General features: G+C 35.6%; 1 protein-coding gene across 5 annotated transcripts in view; it reads right to left on the reverse strand.

Annotated features, from left to right (window-relative positions):
- The window catches only part of SHPRH (SNF2 histone linker PHD RING helicase), an 82808-nt gene that overhangs the window by 36211 nt on the left and 21443 nt on the right, over nt 1-25154 (reverse strand). For all 5 annotated transcript variants that reach the window (XR_009558744.1, XR_009558745.1, XR_004038746.2 and 2 more), the window contains exons 9-20: nt 23622-24284; nt 21878-22129; nt 20980-21058; nt 18938-19101; nt 18562-18818; nt 17281-17402; nt 12751-12839; nt 10391-10483; nt 6491-6598; nt 5381-5523; nt 4206-4379; nt 3828-3890 (exon numbers count right to left, since the gene is read on the reverse strand). Coding sequence is in view for 2 of the 5 variants with exons in the window: in XM_030853241.2 (XP_030709101.1) it covers nt 3828-3890; nt 4206-4379; nt 5381-5523; nt 6491-6598; nt 10391-10483; nt 12751-12839; nt 17281-17402; nt 18562-18818; nt 18938-19101; nt 20980-21058; nt 21878-22129; nt 23622-24284 (2207 nt within the window). In the remaining 3 variants the exon portion in view is untranslated. The remainder of the gene's footprint in view (nt 1-3827; nt 3891-4205; nt 4380-5380; nt 5524-6490; nt 6599-10390; nt 10484-12750; nt 12840-17280; nt 17403-18561; nt 18819-18937; nt 19102-20979; nt 21059-21877; nt 22130-23621; nt 24285-25154) is intronic.

Below are 25154 nucleotides of genomic sequence, written 5' to 3' on the forward strand. Positions count from 1 at the left end.
CAAGAGATCACTGAAGAAATCAAAGAGGAAATAAAAAAATACCTAGAAAGAAATGACAATGAAAACATGATGACCCAAAACCTATGGGATGCAGCAAAAGTAGTTCCTAGAGGCAAGCTTAGAGCGATACAATCCTACCACAAGAAACAAGAAACATCTCAAATAAATAACCTAACCTTACATCTATAGCAATTAGAGAAAGAACCAAAAAACCCCAAAGTTAGAAGAAGGAAAGAAATCATAAAGATCAGATAAGAAATAAATGAAAAAGAAATGAAGGAAACAATAGCAAAGATCAATAAAACGAAAAGCTGGTTCTTTGAGAAGACAAGCAAAATTGATAAACCTTTAGCCAGACTCATCAAGAAAAAAAGGGAGAAGACTCAAATCAATAAAATTAGAAATGAAAAAGGAGAAATAACAACTGACATAGCCGAAATACAAAGGATCATGAGAGATTACTACAAGCAACTATATGCCAATAAAATGGACAACCTGGAAGAAATGGACAAATTCTTAGAAAAGCACAACCTTCCGAGACGGAACCAGGAAGAATTAGAAAACATAAACAGACCAATCACAAGCACTGAAATTGAAACTGTGATTAAAAATCTTCCAACAAACAAAAGCCCAGGACCAGATGGCTTCACAGGCGAATTCTATCAAACATCTAGAGAGGAGCTACCACCTATCCTTCTCGAGTCTTCCAAAATATAGCAGAGGGAGGAACACTCCCCAAGTCATTCTACGAGGCCACCATCACCCTGATACCAAAACCAGACAGAGATGTCACAAGGAAAGAAAACTACGGGCCAATATCACTGATGAACCTTGATGCAAAAATTCTCAACCAAATACTAACAAACAGAATCCAATAGCACATTAAGAGGATCATACACCATGATCAAGTGGGGTTTATCCCAGGAATGCAAGGATTCTTCAATATATGCAAATGAATCAATGTGATACACCATATTAACAAACTGAAGAAAAAAAACCATATGATGATCTCAATAGATGCAGAAAAAGCTTTTGACAAAATGCAACGACCATTTACAAAAACCCTCCAGAAAGCAGGCACAGAGGGAACTTACCTCAACATAATAAAGGCCATATATGACAAACCCACAGCAAACATCGTCCTCAATGGTGAAAAACTGAAACTATTTCCACTAAGATCAGGAACAAGACAAGGTGCCCACTCTCACCACTATTATTCAACATAGCTTTGGAAGTTTTAGCCACAGCAATCAGAGAAGAAAAAGAAATAAGAGGAATCTAAATTGGAAAAGAAGAAGTAAAGCTGTCATTGTTTGCAGATGACATGATACTATACATAGATAATCCTAAAGATGCTACCAGAGAACTACTAGAGCTAATGAATGAATTTGGTAAAGTAGCAGGGTACAAAATTAATGCACAGAAATCTTTTGCATTCCTATACACTAATGATGAAAAATCTGAAAGAGAAATTAAGGAAACACTCCCATTTACCATTGCAAGAAAAAGAATAAAATACCTAGGCATAAACCTACCTTAGGAGACAAAAGACCTGTATGCAGAAAACTACAGGACACTGCTGAAAGAAATTAAAGATGATACAAATAGATGGAGAGATATACCATGTTCTTGGATTGGAAGAATCAACATTGTGAAAATGACTCTACTAAGCAAAGCAATCTACAGATTCAATGCAATCCCTATCAAACTACCACTGGCATTTTTCACAGAACTAGAACAAAAAATTTCACAAATTTGTATGGAAACACAAAAGACCCCAAAAGGCCAAAGCAATCTTGAGAAAGAAAAACGGAGTTGGAGGAATCAGACTCCCTGACTTTAGACTATACTACAAAGCTGCAGTAATCAAGACAGTATGGTACAGGCACAAAAAAAGAAATATAGGTCAATGGAAAATGATAGAAAGCCCAGAGATAAACCCATGCACATATGGTTATCTTATTTTTGATAAAGGAGGCAAGGATATACAATGGAGAAAAGACAGCCTCTTCAATAAGTGGTGTTGGGAAAACTAGACAGCTACATGTAAAATGAAATTAGAACACTCCCTAACACCATACACAAAAATAAACTCAAAATGGATTAAAGAACTAAATGTAAGGCTAGACACTATAAAACTCTTAGAGGAAAACATAGGCACAACACTCTATGACATAAATCACAGCAAGATCCTTTTCGACCCACCTCCCAGAGAAATGGAAAAAACAAAAATAAACAAATGGGACCTATTTAAAAGCTTTTGCACAGCAAAGGAAACCATAAACAAGATGAAAGGACAACCCTCAGAATGGGAGAAAATATTTGCAAATGAAGCTACTGACAAAGGATTAATCTCCAAAATTTACAAGCAGCTCAATATGAAAAAACAATCAACCCAATCCAAAAATGGGCAGAAGACCTAAATAGACATTTCTCCAAAGAACATATACAGATTGCCAGCAAACACATGAAAGGATACTCAACATCACTAATCATTAGAGAAATGCAAATCAAAACTACAATGAGGTATCACCTCACACCAGTCAGCATGGCCATCATCAAAAAAATCTAGAAACAATAAATGCTGGAGAGGGTGTGGAGAAAAGGGAACCCTCTTGCACTGTTGGTGGGAATGTAAATTGATATAACCACTACGGAGAACAGTATGGAGGTTCCTTAAAAAACTAAAAATAGAACTAACATAAGGCCCAGCATTCCCACTACTGGGCATATACCCTGAGAAAACCATAATTCAAAAAGAGTCAAGTACCACAATGTTCACTGCAGCTTTATTTAAAAGAGCCAGAACATGGAAGTAAACTACGTGTCCATCGACAGATGAATGGATAAAGAAGATGTGGCACATGTATACAATGGAATATTACTCAGCCATAAAAAGAAGTGAAATTGAGTTATTTGTATTGAGGTGGATGGACCTAGAGTCTGTTATACAGAGTGAAGTAAGTCAGAAAGAGAAAAATAAATACTGTATGCTAACACATATTTATGGAATCTAAAAAAAAAAAAAAAAGGTTCTGAAGAACCTAGTGGCAGGACAGGAATAAAGACGCAGATGTAGAGAATGGACTTGAGGAGACAGGGCGGGGGAACGGTAAGCTGGTATGAAGTGAGAGAGTGGCATGGACATATATACACTACTAAATGTACAACAGATAGCTAGTGGGAAGCAGCTGCATAGCACAGGGAGATCAGCTTGGTGCTTCGTGACCACCTAGCGGGTTGGGATAGGGAGGGTGGGAGGGATACACAAGAGGGAGGAAATATGGGGATATATGTATACATATAGCTGATTCAGTTTGTTATACAGCAGAAACTATCACAACATTGTAAAGGAATTATACTCCAATAAAGATGTTAATTAAAAAAACAAAAAAAAACCCTGAAAAACCCCACTATGCTAAGTAATTATATGCCTTTTCTTATTTAATATACATAAAGAAAACTCAGTGAGGTGTTATTATCTTCATTTCACAAATGAGGATCCTGAGGCTTAGAGAAGTAATCTGTGCATAGTAGTGAGCAGGGATTTGAGGTCATATCTGTTGGACTGCACAGTCTGTGTACTCCCATAAACTGTCCCTTAAGCACATATTACCACACTACAGGAGCATTTGGGGGTAAACGTCAGCACAGGTGAAACTGAGCATGTTAAATGGGCAAATGCTAAAGTTTAGTAAACTGGCTGGATAAGAGAAAAAAATATAAGAAATGTTATTGTGAGGAAAATGTAGTTGTATAAATTAAAATACCAAGTCTTGTAAAATGTTTCATTTTCCTGATGGGAAATAATCAATCGGAGAACTTACGTGTGAGAAAATAACTTCGATTCATACTCTGTGAACAATTCATCAGCCTTACAAAAGACACAGCTGGAAAAGAAGAAATTATCAGAGAAATATTCAGAAACATAACTGCAATCAGGTAACTTCTAAAAGAGGCTTAGTATTTTATACTTCACATTTTCTTTACAACAAATATGCCATTTTAGAAAAAAAAATACGTGGTCCTCAGGTATGTGGTCCTAGAGAGGTTTTTTTTTTAAAGTTCGATTAATAATACATCTCTACTTCTGTCTGAATGCAAATGAAAAATGTTTTATTATGTGAGCCAGTGTTTCTTCTCTCAGGAGAAATCTAGCTCAGTGGAATGATGCCATTCATTGGATGATTTCTCCTATTACCTACCAATTGAGAGGAAGCCTGGTTGGCCGGAGGTGGCAGATTGTTGCAGACTCAATAACATGACGAGATGGAGGTCCCTCCAGATTTTTTACAGCGTCTCTTACTTGCTTCTGGAACTTACTTAGCTCTTCCATATGTGTTGTAAGTAAGAACTGAAGACCTCTGCAGTCATGGAACCTGATTCCCATCACCAGCACCACACACACAGCAAAGAAAAGAACAGTAGGTCAATTTCCTAAAAATTCAAGAAGTGGTTGGCAAAGTGTTAAAGAAACTGCAACATTTTACCTAGTCACACCTGAGTGAGTTTACAGTAGGAGTGTATTCAATTGGTATCTACTAGTAAACAAAGAATAATAACATTGGGTTGTCTACTACAAAAGATAACAAAAACATCTGATAGTGCCTGCCCTCAGAAACGAAAAACAATATGTAAAATCTGAAAAATATGTAAAATCTATGTCTCTGTGCCTGATGTCTTTGAAAGATCCGGATTGCCACATTCTTTCTTTGTAATACTGATTGACTACAGATGTTCTCCTGACACCTGTGCTCTACATAGAGGTGACTTGTAGGATGAAAAGTAGAGACAGAAAGCTGAGAAGAAAGGAGAAAAGTAGCCAAGAATTATATTACAAGGAACTTATATATATACACATATATTTTTATTAAGCATGTACTAAATGCCAGGCACTTTGCCAGGCACTGTATAACTGTATGATTGTTGCTGAGAAGAAAGATGGGGAAGACAAAGCAGACTCTACAATATAAAACCTGGGCCACTGTGGCACTATGAGCTTAGCCCTTAGGGAATGAATGACATAGGGAAATAGGAATGCCTTACCCCAAGGGAAAAATTCTCCTAAACAAAGTCTGTTTCAAAACTTTGCTTAAAGAGCTGGCTTTAAGCAACTTTGTCCAACAAAGATACAAAGAAAATACTTTAAGCAGATTAAAAAATAGAAAAAAAAAGCACTGAAAAGAGAACAGTTAAAAATGACTAAAATACAGGAAAAAAGCATACCTCATATTTTGGTCTGAAATATATGCAACAATAGGTAAAATGTAGATGTTCATAACCACAATATGTTATGACTTTTAATTGTAACAATACCAAATGATCTGAATATTTGGGGTGACTATTCATATAACTATTCTGTTTTGTGCTATTTTCTTACTTCTCTGACATAGAAAGCTTGCCAGTTTGTTGCTTGTAGTTGCTGGTTATTTCATTTCGCACTCTTTGAACAAGTTCCTCTTCAATACCAAATTCCATTGCTCTGTGTATCACATTCAGCCACCAAGGAGAATTAGAATAAATCTGTAAACAAGACAACAGCTGATCAATTAATGTCTTTTTAGTACTCACAACGTTTCTATCACTGCAACGAGTTCTGTGAAAAATTAAAAGGAAGCAATAAATGCAACTCTCAAGGGAATCACAGTAGTGGGGAGACAAGTATACATGTTGTATATACAATGAATAAGTACAACTTCTGCATATATAACTAAATAGAACACCTATTTCATGATTACTCTGAAAGGGTGAGAATTTATTTACATACATTTATAATAAAGCTGTGCTAAAAAAAATACCTAAAACAAAATAAAAATTCAGTATTCACTCTATATATCTGAAAAGGTAACAGGCTTCTTTCTCAGCATAATAAAGTCATAATGCTTATCCTCAACTAACTGAACTAGATTCTACTCAATGAATAATCTTTGATAACTAATAAAATTATATGCTTGAATACTAAATAATTAATTAGGAAGAATAAAATGTGGAGTAACTGGTTAAAATCAAAAAGTAAAAGTATTTTGTGTAGGCTTCTCTTTAAACTTTGCTACTGATTTCATGAAAGAGGAATTTTAGAAATAACAAATGGCACATATTTCATAAAGAAAATACTTATGGTTCTCATATTCTAACATCTTAAAAGCAAAGGTTTTGGAAACATGCACATCTAAGATCAAAAGAAGGTTATGGAAGTCTTCACTTTCTTCAAAAGACAACTTGTTATATACCGAAGGTAAGAGGAAACCCCATTATACCTTAAAAGAAATGAAAGACAATAACCGCAAAATAGGTGATGTATCTATGTGTCTGTTCATCCAATCAATAAACACTGCTAACAGCAAATAAGTTTTTATTGTGGCTCAGGTACTGTACTAGGTGCTAAAAATTCCAAGATGAATAAGAAAGTTCAAGTTTCTCCCCAGAGCAGAACAAAAACCAAAATGTTATGTGGAGAAAAACATAAGGAAAGTCACATTGGTGGCCATACCTTTCTCTGGAGGTCACGTACGGTCTGCTGCACCGGCAGCAAAGCTTGTTGTGCTTCAGCAACCTCTGTATTACACTTGCTCATATAATGCTCTCGCAGCTGTTTGGCCTGTGTTGAAACAGGAAACAAGTATAAACTTCCACTTCAGGTCAAGAAAATAATTTAGTATGATGTTTCCAGAACAGTGTACTTTATTTATTTAATCTATTTAACTCAATTTAAGCATTAAACTCTACAAGTATACTGTAGAGAACATAAAAGCCACGCTAGAGAGCTTCCCTGGTGGCGCAGTGGTTGACAGTCTGCCTGCTGATGCAGGGGACACGGGTTCGTGCCCCGGTCCGGGAAGATCCCACATGCCGCGGAGCGGCTGGGCCCGTGAGCCATGGCCGCTAAGCCTGAGCGTCCGGAGCCTGTGCTCCGCAACGGGAGACACCACAACAGTGAGAGGCCTGCGTACTGCAAAAAAAAAAAAAAAAAAAAAAAAGCCATGCTAGAAATTCATAAGATGTATATTGAAGAGGTTTTACCTATAAGCCACCTTGACTTACATTTACCTGTCAGTCACATAATTTAAGAAATTCCAAGGATTTGCTCCCCAAGTTTCTAATTTTTTAATTTTAAAAAATGGGAGGGGAAAGAACAGTAATATTTCAAACTATAAGGCAAAACAAGAATACATTTTAGAATTTCTTGTCTGATTCAGTTATTATCATTTCTTGGAATTACTTCAGTTTAGAAATAATACTTTGGGTTTTAGTACTGAATTGTGTTTCTCAAAATCTATGATGAAGTCCTAACCGCCAACGTGACTATATTTGGAGATACGGCCTTTAAGAAAGTAATTAAATGAGTAAATGTAGATAAATGAGATAAGGTGGAGCCCTAATCCTACATGACTGGTGTCCTTAAAAGGAAAGAGAGACACACCAGGGATGCAGGTACACAGAGAAAAGGCCACATGAGGACACAGTGAGAAGGCAGCCATCTACAAGCCAAGGAGAGAGTCCTCAGGAGAAACCAACACTGCTGACACCTTGATCTTAGACTGCCAGCCTCCAGAACTGTGAGAAATACATTTTTTTTAATTAAAATAAATTTTATTCAATTTATTTAAATTAAAAAACCCAGTAGTTTACCCATTTCTCCCACACCCAAGCCCTACCTCTTTCAACCACCAGTCTGTTCTCTGTATCTATGAGTATGTTTTTTTTTTTCTTTCTTTTTTTTGGGATTTCTCATATAAGAGAAATCATACAGTATTTGCCTTTGTCTGACTTATTTTGCTTAGCATATAATACCCTCAAGGTACATCCATGTTGTCGCAAATGGCAGTATTTCATTCCTTTTTATGGCTAGACAATATTCCATCATATATGTATACAACATCTTCTTTATCAATGGACACTTAGGTTGTTTTCATATATTGGCTATTGTAAATAATGCTTCAATGAACATAAGGGTGCATATATCTTTTCAAGTTAGTTTTTTTGTTTGTCTGTTTTCTTCGGATAAATACCCAGTAGTGGAATTGCTGGGTCATATTATAGTCCTATTTAAAAATTTTTGAGGAACCTCCATACTATTTTCCATAGTGGCTGCAGCAATTTATATTCCCATCAACAGTGCACAAGGGTTCCCTTTTCTCTCATCCTCACCAACACTTTTTATATCTTGTCTATTTGATAACAGCCACTCTAACAGGTATGAAGTAATATCTCATTGTGGTTTTGATTTGCGTTTCCCTAATGATTAATGATGTTGAGCATTTTTTTCATGTGCCTGTTGGCCATCTGTGTGTCTTCTTTGGAAAAATGTCTATTCAGATCCTCTGCCTATTTTTTTTTTCTTTTTTAAAAATGTATTTATTTATTTTGACTGTGCTGGGTCTTAGTTGCAGCATGCAGGATCTTCACTGCAGCATACGGGATCTTCACTGCAGCACGTGGGATCTTTAGTTGTGGTATGTGGCCTTTTTAGTCTTAGTTGCGGCACGCGGGCTTCTTAGTTGTGGTGTGCAGACTTCTTAGTTGCGGCATGTGGACTTCTTAGTTGCAGCATTCATGCGGGATCTAGTTTCCTGACCAGGGATCGAACCCAGGCCCCCTGCATTGGGAGTGCGGAGTCTTACCCACTGGACCACCAGGGAAGTCCCTGTCTGCCTATTTTCTAATCACCTAATAAGGGGTTAATATCTAAACCCCTGATAAGGGGTTAGTATCTAAAATATATAAATAGCACATACAACTAAATATCAAAAAAACAAACAACTGAATCAAAAAATGGGCAGAATACCTGAAAAGACATTTTCCCAAAGAAGACATAGAGATGGCTATGAAAAGGCACATGAAAAGATGTTCAACACTGCTAATTATTTGAGAAATGCAAATCATAACAATAATGAGGTATCACCTCACACATGTCAGAATGGCTATCATCAAAAAGTTTACAAATAACAAGTGTTGGGGATAATGTGGAGAAAAGGGAACCCTTGCATACTGTTGTTGGGAATGTAAATTGGTGCAGCTACTAAGGAAAACAGTATGGAGGTTCCTCAAAAAACTAAATATAAACTACCATATGACCCAGCAATTCCAGTCCTGGGTATATAGCTGGAAAAAAAATGAAAACACTAGTTCAAAAAGATACATGAACCCCAATGTTCATAGCAGCACTATTTACAATAGCCAAGACATGGAAACAACCCAAGTGCCCATCAACAGATGACTGGATAAAGAAGTTGTATATATTTACAATGGAATATTATTCAGCCATAAGCAAAAAATGAAATTCTGCCATTTGCAGCAACATGGATGGACCCAGAATATTATGCTTAGTGAACAGGTCAGAAAGAGAAAGACAAATATATCACTTATATGTGGAATCTAAAAAATAAAACAAATAAATGTATGTGTAAAACAGAAACAGACTCACAGATGTAGAAAACAAAATAGTTGTTACCAAAGGGGAAAGGGAAGCAGGGAGGGACAAATTAAGGGTATGGAATTAAAAGATACAAACTACTATGTATAAAATAGATAAGCAGCAAGGATATATTGTATAGCAGTGGGAATTATAGCTATTATCATATAATAACTTATGATGGAGTATAACCTGCAAAAACACTGAATCACTATGCTGTATACCTGAAACTAATATAATAAAGCAACTATACTTCAATTAAAAAAAGAGAGACTGTCCTTTCCCCATTGTCTAATCTTGGTTCCTTTTTTGTAAATTAACTGACCATATATGGGTGGCTTTATTTCTGGGTTCTCTCTATTCTGTCCCATTGATCTATGTGTATGCTTTTATGTCAATACCATACTGTTTTAATTGCTATAGCTTTACAATATAGTTTGAAATCAGGGTGCATAATGCCTGCAGCTTTGTTCTTAATCTTAAGATTGCTTTGGCTATTCAGGATGTTTTCTAGTTCCATACAAATCTTTGGATTGTTTATTCTATTTCTGTGAAAAATACCATTGGAATTTTAATAGGGATTACATTGAACCTGTATATTGTTTTGGGTAGTGTGGACATTTTAACAATATTAATTCTTCCAGTTCATGAGTGTGAGAAATAAAATTCCTGTTGTTTAAGCCAGTCTGTGGCATTTTGTTTTGGAAACCATAAAAGACTAATACAAAAAGGATTTAAAAATTGTTCCTCTTTCAACTTTTCAAGACAAGAAAAATCATGTTATTTGCAAGTAACAGAAGTACTGAAAAATTTTATTCTTATAAGTTACCATTAGGAAAAAGGAAAATTCTTCACTTTCGTCCATTTAACTGAAATATTTAACTGACTCTTGAAACTATTTTAAGAAATATCAATTAGATGGAGCATGAAGTCTGAAAAAAAATTCTTTTATAGACAGAATGAAAAAATAATAATTACCTCTTCCTCAAGTCTGCCATCTCTCAGGGTAGGAGGTATCCCTGGGTGCTTGGCTATCAACAATTCCATCAGGTTATGGGTAGCATGAAGTCTCTGTAAAACACACAAAAGGCAACAATTATGACAGCCAATGCAGTGAACTCTAAGGGGAGAACCTACTATTATTAAGGCATACAGAACACTAACACCACATTTAAGATTTAATCACCGAATTCTTTTCCTTTAAAACAATTTGAATACCAACTTTCTCTGAGTCAGTTTTATAGTAATTATCTTAACTCATAATGACATAAATTTCTAATTAAAAAGATACAGTTTCATGAAACATGTCTATGTATTTAACAGAGTATGTAATATAGGTATATTTCTTCTCTTATACATGCACTTGTCTATATGGGGAAATATGAGTATGCCAAGTAAGTCCAGTAAAGTAGAAAGGTTGACTGCACAGACTAGATTCCTCTTCTCCTGGGAAATGAGTCTGGATGAGCCTAGCAATTATATTATGATAAAAACAAAGATAATGAAATACTTTAGAAAACAGGGCTGTGACCTGGATCTGTTGAACTTAAGGGCTGAAAAGCAGAGGAGCTAGAGGTGAAGATGGTGTAGAATAAAGGAGAAAACTCCATCTTAAATTTCTGTATTAAATATAAGCCAGGCATCTCACTGTGGTATTGAGTCTGCGATTGGTTTGACGCTCCCTCTGGAGTAAAGGGCTATGAGAAAAAATAAAGTGAATGTAGTTTCTATCTAATTTGAGTCTTTATTTGAGAAGACAACTAAAGGCTAAAGGATGATGGGAAAGGAGACTTTCTGGTAAGGTCTGATTTGGTGTCAGTGATTTGAGACTGTAAGGGTTTACTCTGTTTGGCCGTGGTACAGATCTTTGTAGAGTTAATCTTTGAAGAACTACCTCAAATGTCTTAGGTCTTTTAATCATGCTTTCATAGATAACATAATCAGTAACACTATCAGATTTCTTTTTTTTTTTTTTGCGGTACGCGGGCTCTGTTGTGGCCTCTCCTGTTGCGGAGCACAGGCTCCGGACACGCAGGCTCAGCGGCCATGGCTCATGGGCCCAGCCGCTCCGCGGCATGTGGGATCCTCCCAGACCGGGCACGAACCCGTGTCCCATGCATCGGCAGGCGGACTCTCAACCACTGCGCCACCAGGGAAGCCCAACACTATCAGATTTAATAGCAAAAACAAAAGTATAAATACCATGAAAGAAAAAATGGTAGAAACTCGGCTCCACTTCTCTGTGTGCACTTGTGGAAGAGGACTTCTGCTGCTTTCTGCACAAGGTGGTGGACTGAAATGGGAGGAATACTTGTCTCTCTCCATTCCCTTACACATGCCTTACACATGCCCAACAGAGCAGGGTGGCTAATCTGACTTGATAGAGCAAGACATTTGATGGACCATGCTTTATCAGCAGCTGGGGTTACTGTGACTCAAAAGCAAGAACCAGGCTGATTGACAGCTTACTCTTCACTCTTGAACTCAGGCATACTGGACCTACCTGTCCTACTTTTGTTTCCTTTATTCAGGAGCACGATATCTTTGTACTTCCTCCTTCTCGCATGTGGTAAATACATTTGCTAAAAGGTCCATGACCTTCTGTAATCCTTACCCAGGCAAAATATAAGTAGATTGGTATTTAATTTTCTCTCTTCTTCCCTCTCCCCCCATACACTCCTCCTAATACCTGCTCAGGCACAGGTGAACATGTAGGTCCCAAGGTTTAGATTCTGAATGGTAAAAAAGAAGCCTCACCTGGGACTCAAGCCTAAACTTACCAAGATTCAGAAAAGTATCCTTATTTACCATTTAGCTAGAGAGCCTTGTCTATATGATCCACTGGATTGAACCAGAAAGAGGAAGATATTTCACACTTAAGTAAGTGTTATAATTCAAATATCCAAGTCTCCTTAAAAGACCTCCAAAAATTAAATTAGAAGATCATTGGATAGTTTTTATTATCACTTAGTTTCATTTTTGAGTTTAACTCAATTTCTCTTCTTTTTGGTGAATACCATGTGAATAAATATGTTGATGTTAATATGTGAAGTGATAAAACTGACCCCATTCTTTGAAATACAAATATTTTGAGCTGCTTTTCTAATGTAGCTTAGGCTTATCTAGTCAGCTTTGTGGCCAATACTGACCTGAGCAGACAGAATAGTGACTTTAAAACTTTCGTGTATATACAAATCACCTTGGGTGCTTATTAAAAGAACATGATTTCCAAGCTTCATCCCCAGTGATTATGACTTAGTCCATTTGTTACTTTGTCCTCTTAAATATTCAGAAAAATTATTTTATAAAAAACAAATATTTTGAAACTTTTTACTTACTTGCAGTGAATCAGTTTTGAGCTTTCCCTTGTGTTCCTCAGATGAACGCAGCACTTCTCTGTACAGTTCTGCTGCCAAGGCATACTCACCTGAATAATCAAAATATATTTAAAGCATAAGAAAATCATGTATTTAGTTCCCAATGTCATCTAGTTATCTATAATCTAAAAACACCTACTGTAAAAATATAGCAATGATTACAATTCACTAATTTAATTTTTAAGAAAAGGAATTTAATGTGGTATTAATATGACTGCCCCAGTAAAAAAAAACTAGTAACAGCACCTTTTTTTTCATTGTTGTTGGTTAATTTCACAGACTAGAACACCAATCAAACACAATGTTTTATAATTATACTGAAAAACAAACTCTGAATTAACTTTTAATTTAAACAAACGGTTTTCTTCTTGTTAAAGTTACTGACTACCAATCAGTAGTCATTAGGATGTTTGAAATTAAGGACAAATTTGGGGTACTTACATGTATTTATAGACAAATATTCAAAATACTATGGCCAACCTACACATAATTCTCAGAAAAATAATGCACTGTTCTTGATAGGAATCGTTCTTATTGGTATTTGGCCAGAATGATGTACAGTCAATAACTACATTTCAAAAGCTTAGGAATTCTTTCTATTTCTATCACTATTAGTCTGAGATTTATGCTGTTTTTTATTATACATAGTTAGCACCTTATTCAAATAAAGTAATTAAAAAAGTATCAAAGCACAGGTTGGCAAACTACGGCCCATGGGTCTTATCTGACTGCATTTTTGTAGGGTCTACAAGCTAAGAATTTTCTTTTACATTTTTAATAGTTGAAAAAATTAATAATAATAACTTGTGACATGTGAAAATTACATGATATTAAATTTCAGGGTCCACGAATAAAGGTTTATTGGAAGTCAGCCATGCTGACTTATTTATGTACTGTCTGTGGCTACTTCTGCATTACAATAGCAGGGCTGAATAGTTGCCACAGATCTTACGGTTCACAAAACCTAAAGTATTTATTACCTGGTTCTTTCAGAAAAAGTTTGATGAGACTTCACTGAAGAAGAGATGAAACATTTTTAATGGCTTTGAGTAATGGAACCTATGTTATTTGCTGCCTGGGGAAAAACTCAAAATTGTTAATTGATACATACAATTAAAATAAAAATCTAACAGTGGCAAAATCATGGAATACAAGAGGAAAAAAAGGTAAAGAGATGTTCTGGTTTTAGTTTGCTGAGGAAAAAAGGCTTTTTCCTGATCATCACATACACTTGCATTTTAATTTTTTTTAACTTTAAACTAGTTTCATTAATATCATGGATTTAGAACTTTGTTCATGGCCATAATGAGTTTTCCATATATATAACTTTATAAATTTGTTCATGGCCATAATGAGTTTTCCATATATACACCTTTGTAAATTTTGTTGTTGGTTCTCTCTCTCTCTTTGTTAAAGTTGATTTTATATATGTAAATTTTATTGTGGTAAAATACACATAAAATAAAACTTACAATTTCAACCATTTTTAGAAGAGTGCAGTTCAGTAGCATTAAGTATATTCGTTCATATTGTTGTGCAAAACATTTGCTTTTATACCACTGCTTTATACCTAATTCTACCAGTTATCTAAGCTTTCTAAAGCACGTTTTCACAGTACTTTACAGTCATCCAATTTCTATTCACTTTAATAAAGGAGAAGATTATTTTTGCAATAATAAAATTGCATTACAATGTAGGAGTAACATAATTATCTTCACACAATGAACTCTCTTTAGTTTTGAAGACTTTTCTAAAGCTTTTCAAAAGACATATGGATTCTATTAATATTTATACTATCATTTATAGAGAACAATTCATTTAATGATTTTCCCCTCATAATTATTATACCTTTTAAAGAAGGTACAATTACTAGACTATAATAATAACAGTTGAAACTGAACTAGTCGTTATAATGTTTTCAATGCTTAGTAAAAAAAAAAAAGGACGTTTTCTGGGGAAGACATAAAAATATGCATATTCAATAAGCTATACAAGTTTAAGCCAAATATGGAAATACCGGTTCTTTGCCACTTGATGGCACTAACATTTCCAGGTAAACAAATTGTACTGGTTCTATATTGCCAAACTAATTTTCTCCAAAAAAACACCTGTAGAAATGAAAAATGTATGTGATGATCAGGAAAAAAGTTTTCTTTCTCAGAAAACTGAACCTAAAACACTTCTATACCATATGTGTGTGTGTGTGTGTGTGTGTGTATTTCATGTATACATTGTACAAAATTGAAATGATATCATGTTTTTAATACCATAATCAGTGAGGAACATAGAATATACATTGTATATAATATATATATGTTTGTATACAATATAAACAAACCCTTTTAGAGTCTGATATTAAGTTTAGATTTCTTTTACAAGTCAGATCTTTACTATCTGATCTCTTAATATTAGAATAGTTTAAATTATGTAAGTTAAATATGTAATGTTACCTTTAAAAATGTGTATTGTTTAACATACTACTATGAGTTAAACCATGGAAACTAAAAGTAGTTAATCCTCCACAATTAAGTTCATAATTACATTTAAATGAATAGACATACCATTTATTAATGGACTTTCTAATAGGAATTTCTCTGAACAATTAGCAATAGTTTCCATCCATAGATAAATAAATACAGTGGGAAGGAATACAGTGGAAACTACCTGAAAAGAGCAGTGATGCACCTCCTGTTACACCATAGCACGGTATTTTGCCACTTAGGAGCCAACTACATGCTGATCCTGCTGTTACAGTGTTTGGAAATGATCAGATGAATAACCTTTTCCCCCAATTCCCATATTATGCGTAACTTTACCACAGGGAAAAAGAGACAACAAATCTGATAAGGAGACTAGAAAAAAGACCAAGTGAAGAAATTCATTTACTGTCTTAAGCTTCTGAGTCATAACAACATAAAATAAAATGAGGAATGCAGTTTTAGAATTAAGATGGGAAATCTGAAATTTATTTTTATTATTGTGACCATCTGCAAGTAACATTATTACTCCATTTCAGAATTTTTTTTTTTTTTTTTTTTTTGTCAGTACGCAGGCCTCTCACTGTTGCGGCCTCTCCCGTTGTGGGGCACAGGCTCCGGACGTGCAGGCTCAGCGGCCATGGCTCACGGGCCCAGCCGCTCCGCGGCATGTGGGATCTTCCCGGACTGGGGCATGAACCCGTGTCCCCTGCATCGGTAGGCGGACTCTCAACCACTGCGCCACCGGAGAAGCCCAAATTGAACTTTTGGAATATGGATAACTAATTGTTCCAGTACCATTTACTGAAAACACTAAGCTTTCTCCACTGAAATGCCTTTGCGTCTTTGTTGAAAAATCAACTGATCATAAATAAGTGGGACTAGTTCTGGACTCTATTTTGTTCCATTTGTCTACTTGCCTATCTTTATGCCAGTATTATACTGTCTTGATTATTATAGCTTTAAAATAAGTGTTGATTCAGGTAAATCTTCCAACTATTTTGTTCTTTTCCAAACTTGTTTTGACTATTCTAGGTGAATTTTAGAATCAGCTTGTCAACTTCCATAAACAGCCTGCTAAAATTTTTGTTTGGGAAAATTGTGATTGCATTGACTCTGTATATCAATTTGAGATGAATCAGCATCTTAATAATATTAAGTCTTCTGATCCATGAACACGGTATAACTAGGTATTCTTTAATTTCTGTTAGCAATATTTGTACTTTTCAATGTTTCTGTGATTTTTGTATGGGTCCCGTACATATTTTTTCCAACTTGATGTCAAAGTATTTCATATTTTTTTGATACTACTATGAATGGCATTGTTATAATTTCTTATTGTTCATTCCCAGTATATAGGAATATAATACATTTTTATATATTCATCTTGTCTTATGCAACCTTGTGAAACTCATTTATTTGCTCTAGTAGTTTTCCTACATAGACAATCACATTGCAGCAAATAAAGATAATTTTATTTTTTTCCTATTCAATCTGATTAACTGTTTGTCTTCCTCTATTAAGAATTTAAGGCCCACAAGATCAGAGACTACTTTATCTTACTGTATTATTTTTAGTACCTAGATCATACCCAGCACACAGCAGACATTCTAATATTTGTTGGGAGAATGAATTTATAAACAGTATTACTTTGTAAATCAATATTCACTTGAATGTGTCAAATTTTAACCATTCTTCTACTTCTAGGCATTTTGGTTGTTTCAGTTGTTCACTACTATAGACTAAAATCCATAATTTATTGCCAAATCTTTGTTCACATTATAATTTCCCTAAAAAAACTTCTAAAAGTGGAAATGTTTGGTGAAAGCATATGTAAACTTTGAAGGTTTTTGAAGTGTTCTGTGTAACTGCTCTTCATTAAGCTGAACCTATTTAAATTCCGAATAGTACCGTGTGAAAGTGTCTTTCTTGGGAAACTTTGATTTCTACTATAACTAATCTTCCTCATTAAGTGTTTAGAAGAATCAGAGATAACAAAGCAATCACCTTCTACCTTTAATGATGTGGATGCCTGCTAAGCCATTGAGAGCACAAACTAGCTGCCGATGTGCTTCTTCACATTCAGTTCCACATTTCTTCTGCAGAGATGTCAGCAGTTCCTCCATTGTCATGGTGCTAAAAGAAAAGGGAGATTGTTCAGGACTAGAAAGAATCCTAAGTTAGAGTATTATATTACATAAGGTCAAGAGCACCAGACTCTTACAGAGTCTCTGTGATCTTCAGTATCTTTCTGTTTACCCCCATTTTCACCATTATCACTTTTAGCTTGATTACCTCTTACTATTCTAGCAAGCATTCTTCTGATTCCATCATTCTTTAACTTTCTCTCATTTCAGTCAATGAAGACCAGAACTAGGAAAATCTTCCTTAAGTACAAAGTACACATGATACACTTGGAACAGTATCGGTGTGCGAATGTAACACTGAATCTGTATCCTAGCACTAAACTTAATTAACCTCTAAGAGCCTGACTTTTTTTAATCTGTAAAGAAAATGAATACTCTCCAAGGATCAGCTCAAATGCCATTTCCACCAGAAGGCTGTCTAACATTAACTACTTTATATAGAAATTACTGTCATACTCTAATTGTCCACAGCAATTCATATATACCTCTTGTGAAATACATCATGTTTGCCTTACATAATAGAGATCTATAATCTTTGTCAGCTCCTTTATTTGTCCATAAACTGCTTAAAGGCAAGGACAAAAGTCAAATTCCTCTTTATGTTTCTTACAGCACCTGAAAGGGTATCTTTTTAATATCAAGTGCTAAAAAAAAAGGCCAGTTCTTAAGTCACAGTCTGATGAACAAAAAAGTTTCTGGGACAATAGAGTATTGTGGGCATAAATAACCTTAATGTATTAGAAAGGAATAATCAAAGAATATAGCTAACACGACTATAAAGAAAATATTTAATGGTAATCTAATTCATCTAATTCCCCGATGTGGGAACCAAAAAATATAATGCAAAAAGAACAAAAGCCTTTCATATCTGGGGTGCAGCAGAAAACAACTCCACCCCCCAAAAAACAACAAAACCCTACAACAGTTCTAATTTTAAAGAAATGTTCAAAACAATGAAAATAATTTTGATGTGATTCTCTTTCACAAAGGGGGTTCCATATCAAAGAAAAGTCACCACACTGCTAAAAACAGCTGACAACTCAGTTATAATACCCTGAACGAAACTGTGGGCTAGGAAGCTAATTGCTTAAATATTGTCTATTACTACTGTATTATCAATTGGAGTATAAGAAAATTGGTAATAAAACCTTTTCTGGAGTGGCAAGAACTCCCCACGAACAGCCTGTGGGTGGCAGCAGGCCTGCCTGAGCCTCAGCAATGGATATAGGATGGAGGTGACAGTCCTTCTGTCCAGGCTGCTGAGCTTCAAAGCCCAGTCAGAAATCTTCCTGAGTTTTACTACTGCATCCTGGCAGCACACTTCATGTTGACGGTGATAGAAATGTCTTTCCACTGGAGAAAAGTGGAGCCAGTGGATTTCTTCTGTCTGAGGGGGTATCTGGATCTATACAGAGGAGAAAGAAGAAGATTTCACCTGGAAATTTAACTTTCTACCAAAATTCTGCTTTTCTTCTTTTTTTTTTTTCCTAATACCCTTAATCAATAAAAACTTATCCTACTGACTTGGTCAATCACATCTTTCTTTGCAGACCTCCACAGTATCTTGGCAATAAAGCTGTAGAGGAGCTGAGGATTCTTCTTGCAGTAAGGGCGATAGAGAAGTCGAACCCACCAGTGTTTGACACAGTAAGGTTCAATACCAAGAAAGACCACTAACCCAAAAAGATCTGAAAAGAAAGAAAAAAAGCACATTGAGAATACAGACGGTGCCCAACTTACAATGGTTCGACTTACAATGTTTTGACTTTACCATGGTGCAAAAGCGAACATTGTTAATTAATAAATCATCAAATCTGATTTATCTCTATCAGTCTAGCATAGTGGATCTCAACTGAGGTGGAGGTGGAGGGGTGCGATTTTGCCCACTGGAGACATTTGGCCGTGTCTGGAGACATTTGTGGGTGTCACAATTGCAAGAATGCTACCAGCATCTAGAGGGTAAAAGCTCAATATCCAAAATGCCCAGAACAGCTCCCCCCAAAAATGAACTATCTGTCCCTAAACGTCAATGGGGCTAAGGTGAAGAAACCCTGGTCTAACACAAAAAGAAAACAAATGAGACTTCTACTTCCAAATACAACATAGTAAGTCACGTCAGGCTAACATTCCCACTGCAACAACTACAAAAAGAACAGATATATTACAAGAGTCATAGTGTTAAAGATATCAGCGAATCATGGAAGCAAAGATGAAAGATAAACTAAATTTCTAGAAATTTGGGAAAGGCTATTTTTTAAGGTAACTTGGGCATGAGAAAACTTTTGGGGGTGATTATGTTGACTGCGGAAATAAACTCACAGGTAAATACATATGTCAAAAATTTATAAATTTTACATTTTAAATATTTACAGTTTCATTATATGTCATTTATACCTCAATAAAGGTGTTAAAAAAATTAATAAAAAATTTGTTGAATGGTGACAAGTGTTCAAAACACCTACCAACATCTTATTCAACCAAAATAAACTAACTACCCAGGGAACTGAGGAATTATTGCTTATACTTTTCAATATTAAAATCAGAAAAAAGTAACTTTGATAGTCATTTTCTTTTTTCTATACCTTCTCAGCTAACTTTTGAGCTGAGTGATATCTTATAAACACCTAAATATCATAATTGGGCAGTTTCCAATGTAACAGCAGACCACTAAATTTGGCCTTTTAATTAGACTGATATTACTCTATAAATATGTTTCGCAATGTAACTTACTAAAATTACACAGGTATTTTAATATATACCTAAAATCTTCCTAAAAAACTCTTCCCCCTAAAAATAATCATCAAAAAAAATTGTTTTTCACATCATTGTAATGGATGGACGTTGATATTTTTATTTTAGCAGAATGATAAGTTATTCTGCTAGAAACAAACAATATATGAAAATTTGAATTTTCAGAATGATAAATTTTGAGGATGAATATTTGCCACAGGACTCCAAAAATATTTATATTTTATAATTAACTGCATTTTAATGACAGCTTTTCAGGAAATTTATTATGTAAAACAACATTTACTTAAATCTTTAGTTTTAAATATTTGCAACTTGAACAAAAGTTTTAAAAATGCAGTCTATGTTCTATGGAAAAAATAAGTTATATGAATGAGATTAATGTAGAAGCATGAGTTATACTGTGTGAGCGGGAGGTCCTTATTTTTATAGACACAGCCAAGTGAAATTAATTCCTTTTTCCTCTCTCTCTGGCTCTTTCCCTCTTTCTTTCTTGTCAGGTTCTTCCTGTTTTCTACTCACCATTTGGAACTTTGAGTTCAATTCAGACCTATGTCTACACTGTTGAAGCACGCACAGTAACTGCTCAAATTAGGACAATGGGACTACTCACCATATACCTATCCTCATATATGCAAACAAATATCGCTTGATTCCATTTAAAAAGGTTAAGTGTTTGAAACTATTAGGAGTCAAATATAAATACATATATAATCACTTAAGTAAGGATTTCAGCAAAAGTTAAACATAAAATACTTCTTGTTCAAAAAAATTAAGCTTTTCAAATATATGCAATATGTGAGAAAACCATACATTACCCTCCAATCCTCTCTGTACTGGAGTGCCACTGATGCACCAGCGGTTAATCCCACTTAAGCGCTGAGCCATTTCTGCAGCCTGATGGGAGAAAAATATTAAATAAAAAAGAAAAGAAAAAAGACACAGGAAAAACTCAAAAGTCAGGAATATGTTTACTTATGAAAATAGCCCATGTCAAGCTACGTTTCAGGTCAGATGCATCTGCGCTTATTGAACACTTATCACACTCAATATTGAATGTCATATTCAACGGGCTATCTTCTAGTGCAGTGGTTCTCATTAGCAGGAGGCTGTCATGTGTCCTTCCAAAGAGGAAAGGTAGTTCAAGTATGTGTAGAATGAAAATACCCGCTGAATGACTGATACATTCCCTCGACCACCCCATTCTCCAGATGTGAACCACTATGCTAATAGACATGATTTATAAATTCAATTCAGGTTATAGACTGGCCAAAGACAGAATAAAGACATACAACGAAGTCTGAATAAAAATTCTGTCCTCTAAAGTAGTATTTTTCTATTACCATTTGGTCTCTCTGATCAAAAAACTGCCAAAGTTATCAGAGGCTATATGATGAGCCTTCCACATAGCAGAAGTGCTTATAAAAGTCCCTAAATACTTTGATCTGCATCACACAAAAACTGCCATCTTATTCAAATATACATGTGCATTGCATTTAGAGCAATGATTCACAGATTACCAAACTAATTCCTAAGGATTATATAGTTCATACACAGAGAAAAGCAAATGTTGAGTGTTTAAAGGCAAACTTTTGGCCAATGTCAATGCTGTGGGTTAACTACACTTAAACTATTACATTTTCTATGGACAGTTTCCTCCAATCCCTTTCCCTTTTCTCTTCCCCAGCCCTCAGAAGGTTCTGCAGAAATTCTCACTTTTACAGTAGGACATTCAACCATCTGAGCTTCATCAAGGCAAATTCTCCACCACTCCACAGCTACAAGGGGGCTCGGAATGGCCATATAGCGCTTCTGGTTCCTTAAGCGACGCCCATCCTCACTATTGCTGTGTGGGATATCTACATAGTTTAGTTCTGAACGAAGGACATCATAAGTAATGATGACTATATCCTGTTCTGCCAAAAAATGAGGCTGTAAAAAACCATCTTTCTTCACTCCTTGATATACCTAGGAAATAATCAGCATAGATATAGTTATTGCAGAAAGGCACATCAAAGATACTGAAACAGTCATTTATTTATACACTTACTGAGCCCTTTCTATTTGTTTAGAACCAAACGTGCTATAAGATACATCCTATACCTGTCTAGAGAAAGATGCATTTTAGTGTGTAAGACTAATAAGTAATGTGAATGCAACAGTAAATGTGAAGGTTCACAGTGGAAAGACCAATTCTATGGCTAAGAAAGTAAATTCAGAGAGAAATTCAAATTTGCGGTAGATCTTGAAGTACATTGAGGAGTCCTCACAGGTGGAGAAAAAGGGAAAAGGACTTACAGGTAGGTGGGTAGATGGAATAGCTTGTACAAAAGTACAATGGTGTGAAAAAGTAGAACAATAAGCGCTATTATTTACTGAATGCCTTTTATATTTCAGACACCATGCAAAGTTTTATCTCCTACTTTCAACAACAATCCTGTTAGTTGTTATTATTTCGATCCCACACATAAGAAACATGTAGTGACTTGCTCCAAACTGGTAGAGTCAAGATTCAAACCAAGGTTTGCCTACCCTACAGAACAGAGCTCCTCAATGGCAAAGATGGTCTTTTACATATTACTGTACTCTCCATGCCTATCATAGTGGCTGAAATCCAGAAAACATACATAACATTTGTGTGGAAAGAAGAACAAAGAGAGTAAAGAAAACTAACAGTAGTGAACAACAACATTAAATGACCACTTACTATGTGCCAGCACTTTATCAAATCATTTAAACTTCACAAAAAGTCTGTGAGGGGGTACTACTTTCAGAACTTAGCACAATTCCTGGCACATAATAGGTACTCAATAAATATCTGTTGAATGAGTAAATCCTTATTTTACAGATGGGGTAACTGAGGCTTCAGAGGAAGATTCTGGAGCTAAAAGTTGAAAGATCATACAAGTTCATACTATTACACAATGCTGCCTTTGAATTGCATTTCTCTCAGAGTATAAACGCTTATACAAAGACTTTTTCATTTATACGATCAAGATTTTTTTCAAAAGCTTTCATCTTTCCATCCAAAGTGCTTTAACTTCTGATGTCAGAAAAGAATAAACAGTCTATGGTTCTATTTCTTATTCTCAATTTCCTCTTCAAGTTCTGATTTAATATTATTATTATCTCATTAAGTTAATTTTGGGGATAAAAAACAAAGTGACAAAGATTATAAAAATTATCATGGGGCTTCCCTGGTGGCGCAGTGGTTTAGAGTCTGCCTGCTGATGCAGGAGACATGGGTTCTTGCCCCAGTCCGGGAGGATCCCACATGCCGCGGAGCGGCTGTGCCCGTGAGCCATGGCCGCTGGGCCTGCACATCCGGAGCCTGTGCTCCGCAACGGGAGAAGCCACAACAGTGAGAGGCCCGCATACCTCAAAAAAAAAAAAAAAAAAAAATATCATGGAGTGAAAATTTACATTTTCCTATCCCTTTAAAGAGTCCAAACTACCTTACCAAGACCCGAAGAGATGATGACCTCACATGTCTATTGATTTCATCCACCCACTGATGACAGATGGAACTAGGGGAGATGATCAGTGTTGCTCTTGTTGATACTGGCTCCATCGCAACAAGGCAGTGGGGGCAGTAGAAAGGTTTAATCTTCAGATTCTTCTCTTCATAATTCACACATTTTGCATGCTGCCACAAGTGGCATTTCAGGCACTGAACACGAGGCTTACGGTCTACCTGGTCAACTTCACCACATATGCACTCAAAGTGATAATCGGAGGAATTATAGGGACCCATGATATTAGAATGTGGCATGTCATGACCAACAGGATTTAGAGATTCAGCTTGGTCCTTTGCTGCATGTTTTTGCTTGACTTCAAAGACACATGTACTTTCAGATGTGGTAACATCAGTAACTGCAGAGTCACCGGTAGCTGGACAGCGATCCTGTGAGTTGAGATTGATGTTAAGCTGACTTTTTTCCTTTTTTGTGGATGGAACAACAGGCTTTTTCCTCAATTTACTACGATTTCTCCTGGCCTTATAGTAATAATAGTAAGGATCATCATCATCATCAGAGGTGTTTGATGGCAAGTATTCGGAATCTGTGTCCTTGCTCCCTGATTTTCTGGATTCTTTCTGAATTTTCCTTGGACTCCCCACAACCTATGAAAAATATTATTTATTTAATTTATTTCAACAGAGTGACATATCTGAAATTAAATGCCCAACTTCATGTGCTTTACATAAAAATCTAGTAGCCAGTCTTTGTTACCCCTTCCCTGAGGAGAATCACTCTTGATCAGTGGCTTTCAAGTTGCTCTAAGAACTCCCCTCCCTGATTTCCCCTCCAAAAGCAAAAGAAAGCTCTATTGCTATATCATTAAGATTTGGAGTGAACAAAATTAGAAAGATAAAGGGAGCTACTAATTTTGGCATCAACTTCTTATAATTTACAATCTGCCTAAATCAATAAAAAACGGGTAGTTTATAATATATAAATATACAAACTAGGGCAATTATACAAATACCAAGTATTAAAATACAGCATTTAAACAAAGTGAAAATTAATCTACTAGTTACTGCAATTAGCAAATAAGTTCCTTCTTTCTTTCTCCTTTCTAACTGTGTACCCTCCTGCAATTATTTATTGAATGCCAATTCTGTGCCAGGCAACATGTTAGATGCTGGGGATATATATATGAGGAATATTTAGCTCCTGGTCTCAAAGGGGTCTGTTGAAAAAGACAGAACAGTAAAAATAAAATGACGCCATAGGAATGCATAAGAGGGTTATATAACCCAGAGGGGCTGCGATGGGGAGGTAGGTGCCAGCAATAGCTTCCTAGAAGTGATGTCACAGTCAAGGTTGAACAGAGGAATGAATGACATTAACATGGAATGACTGGCATTAACTGAAGGAGATTTTCTTTTTTGGGTAGCAGAAGGATTATTAAAAGCACAGAAGTTCATTGCAGTCTTCTAACCTAGCTGGGGAGAAACTGGTGGAGACTCCCTGCTCTAGGAAATCAACTT

The sequence above is a fragment of the Globicephala melas genome, chromosome 14, assembly GCF_963455315.2.
Source record: "Globicephala melas chromosome 14, mGloMel1.2, whole genome shotgun sequence".
Taxonomy (NCBI): domain Eukaryota; kingdom Metazoa; phylum Chordata; class Mammalia; order Artiodactyla; family Delphinidae; genus Globicephala; species Globicephala melas.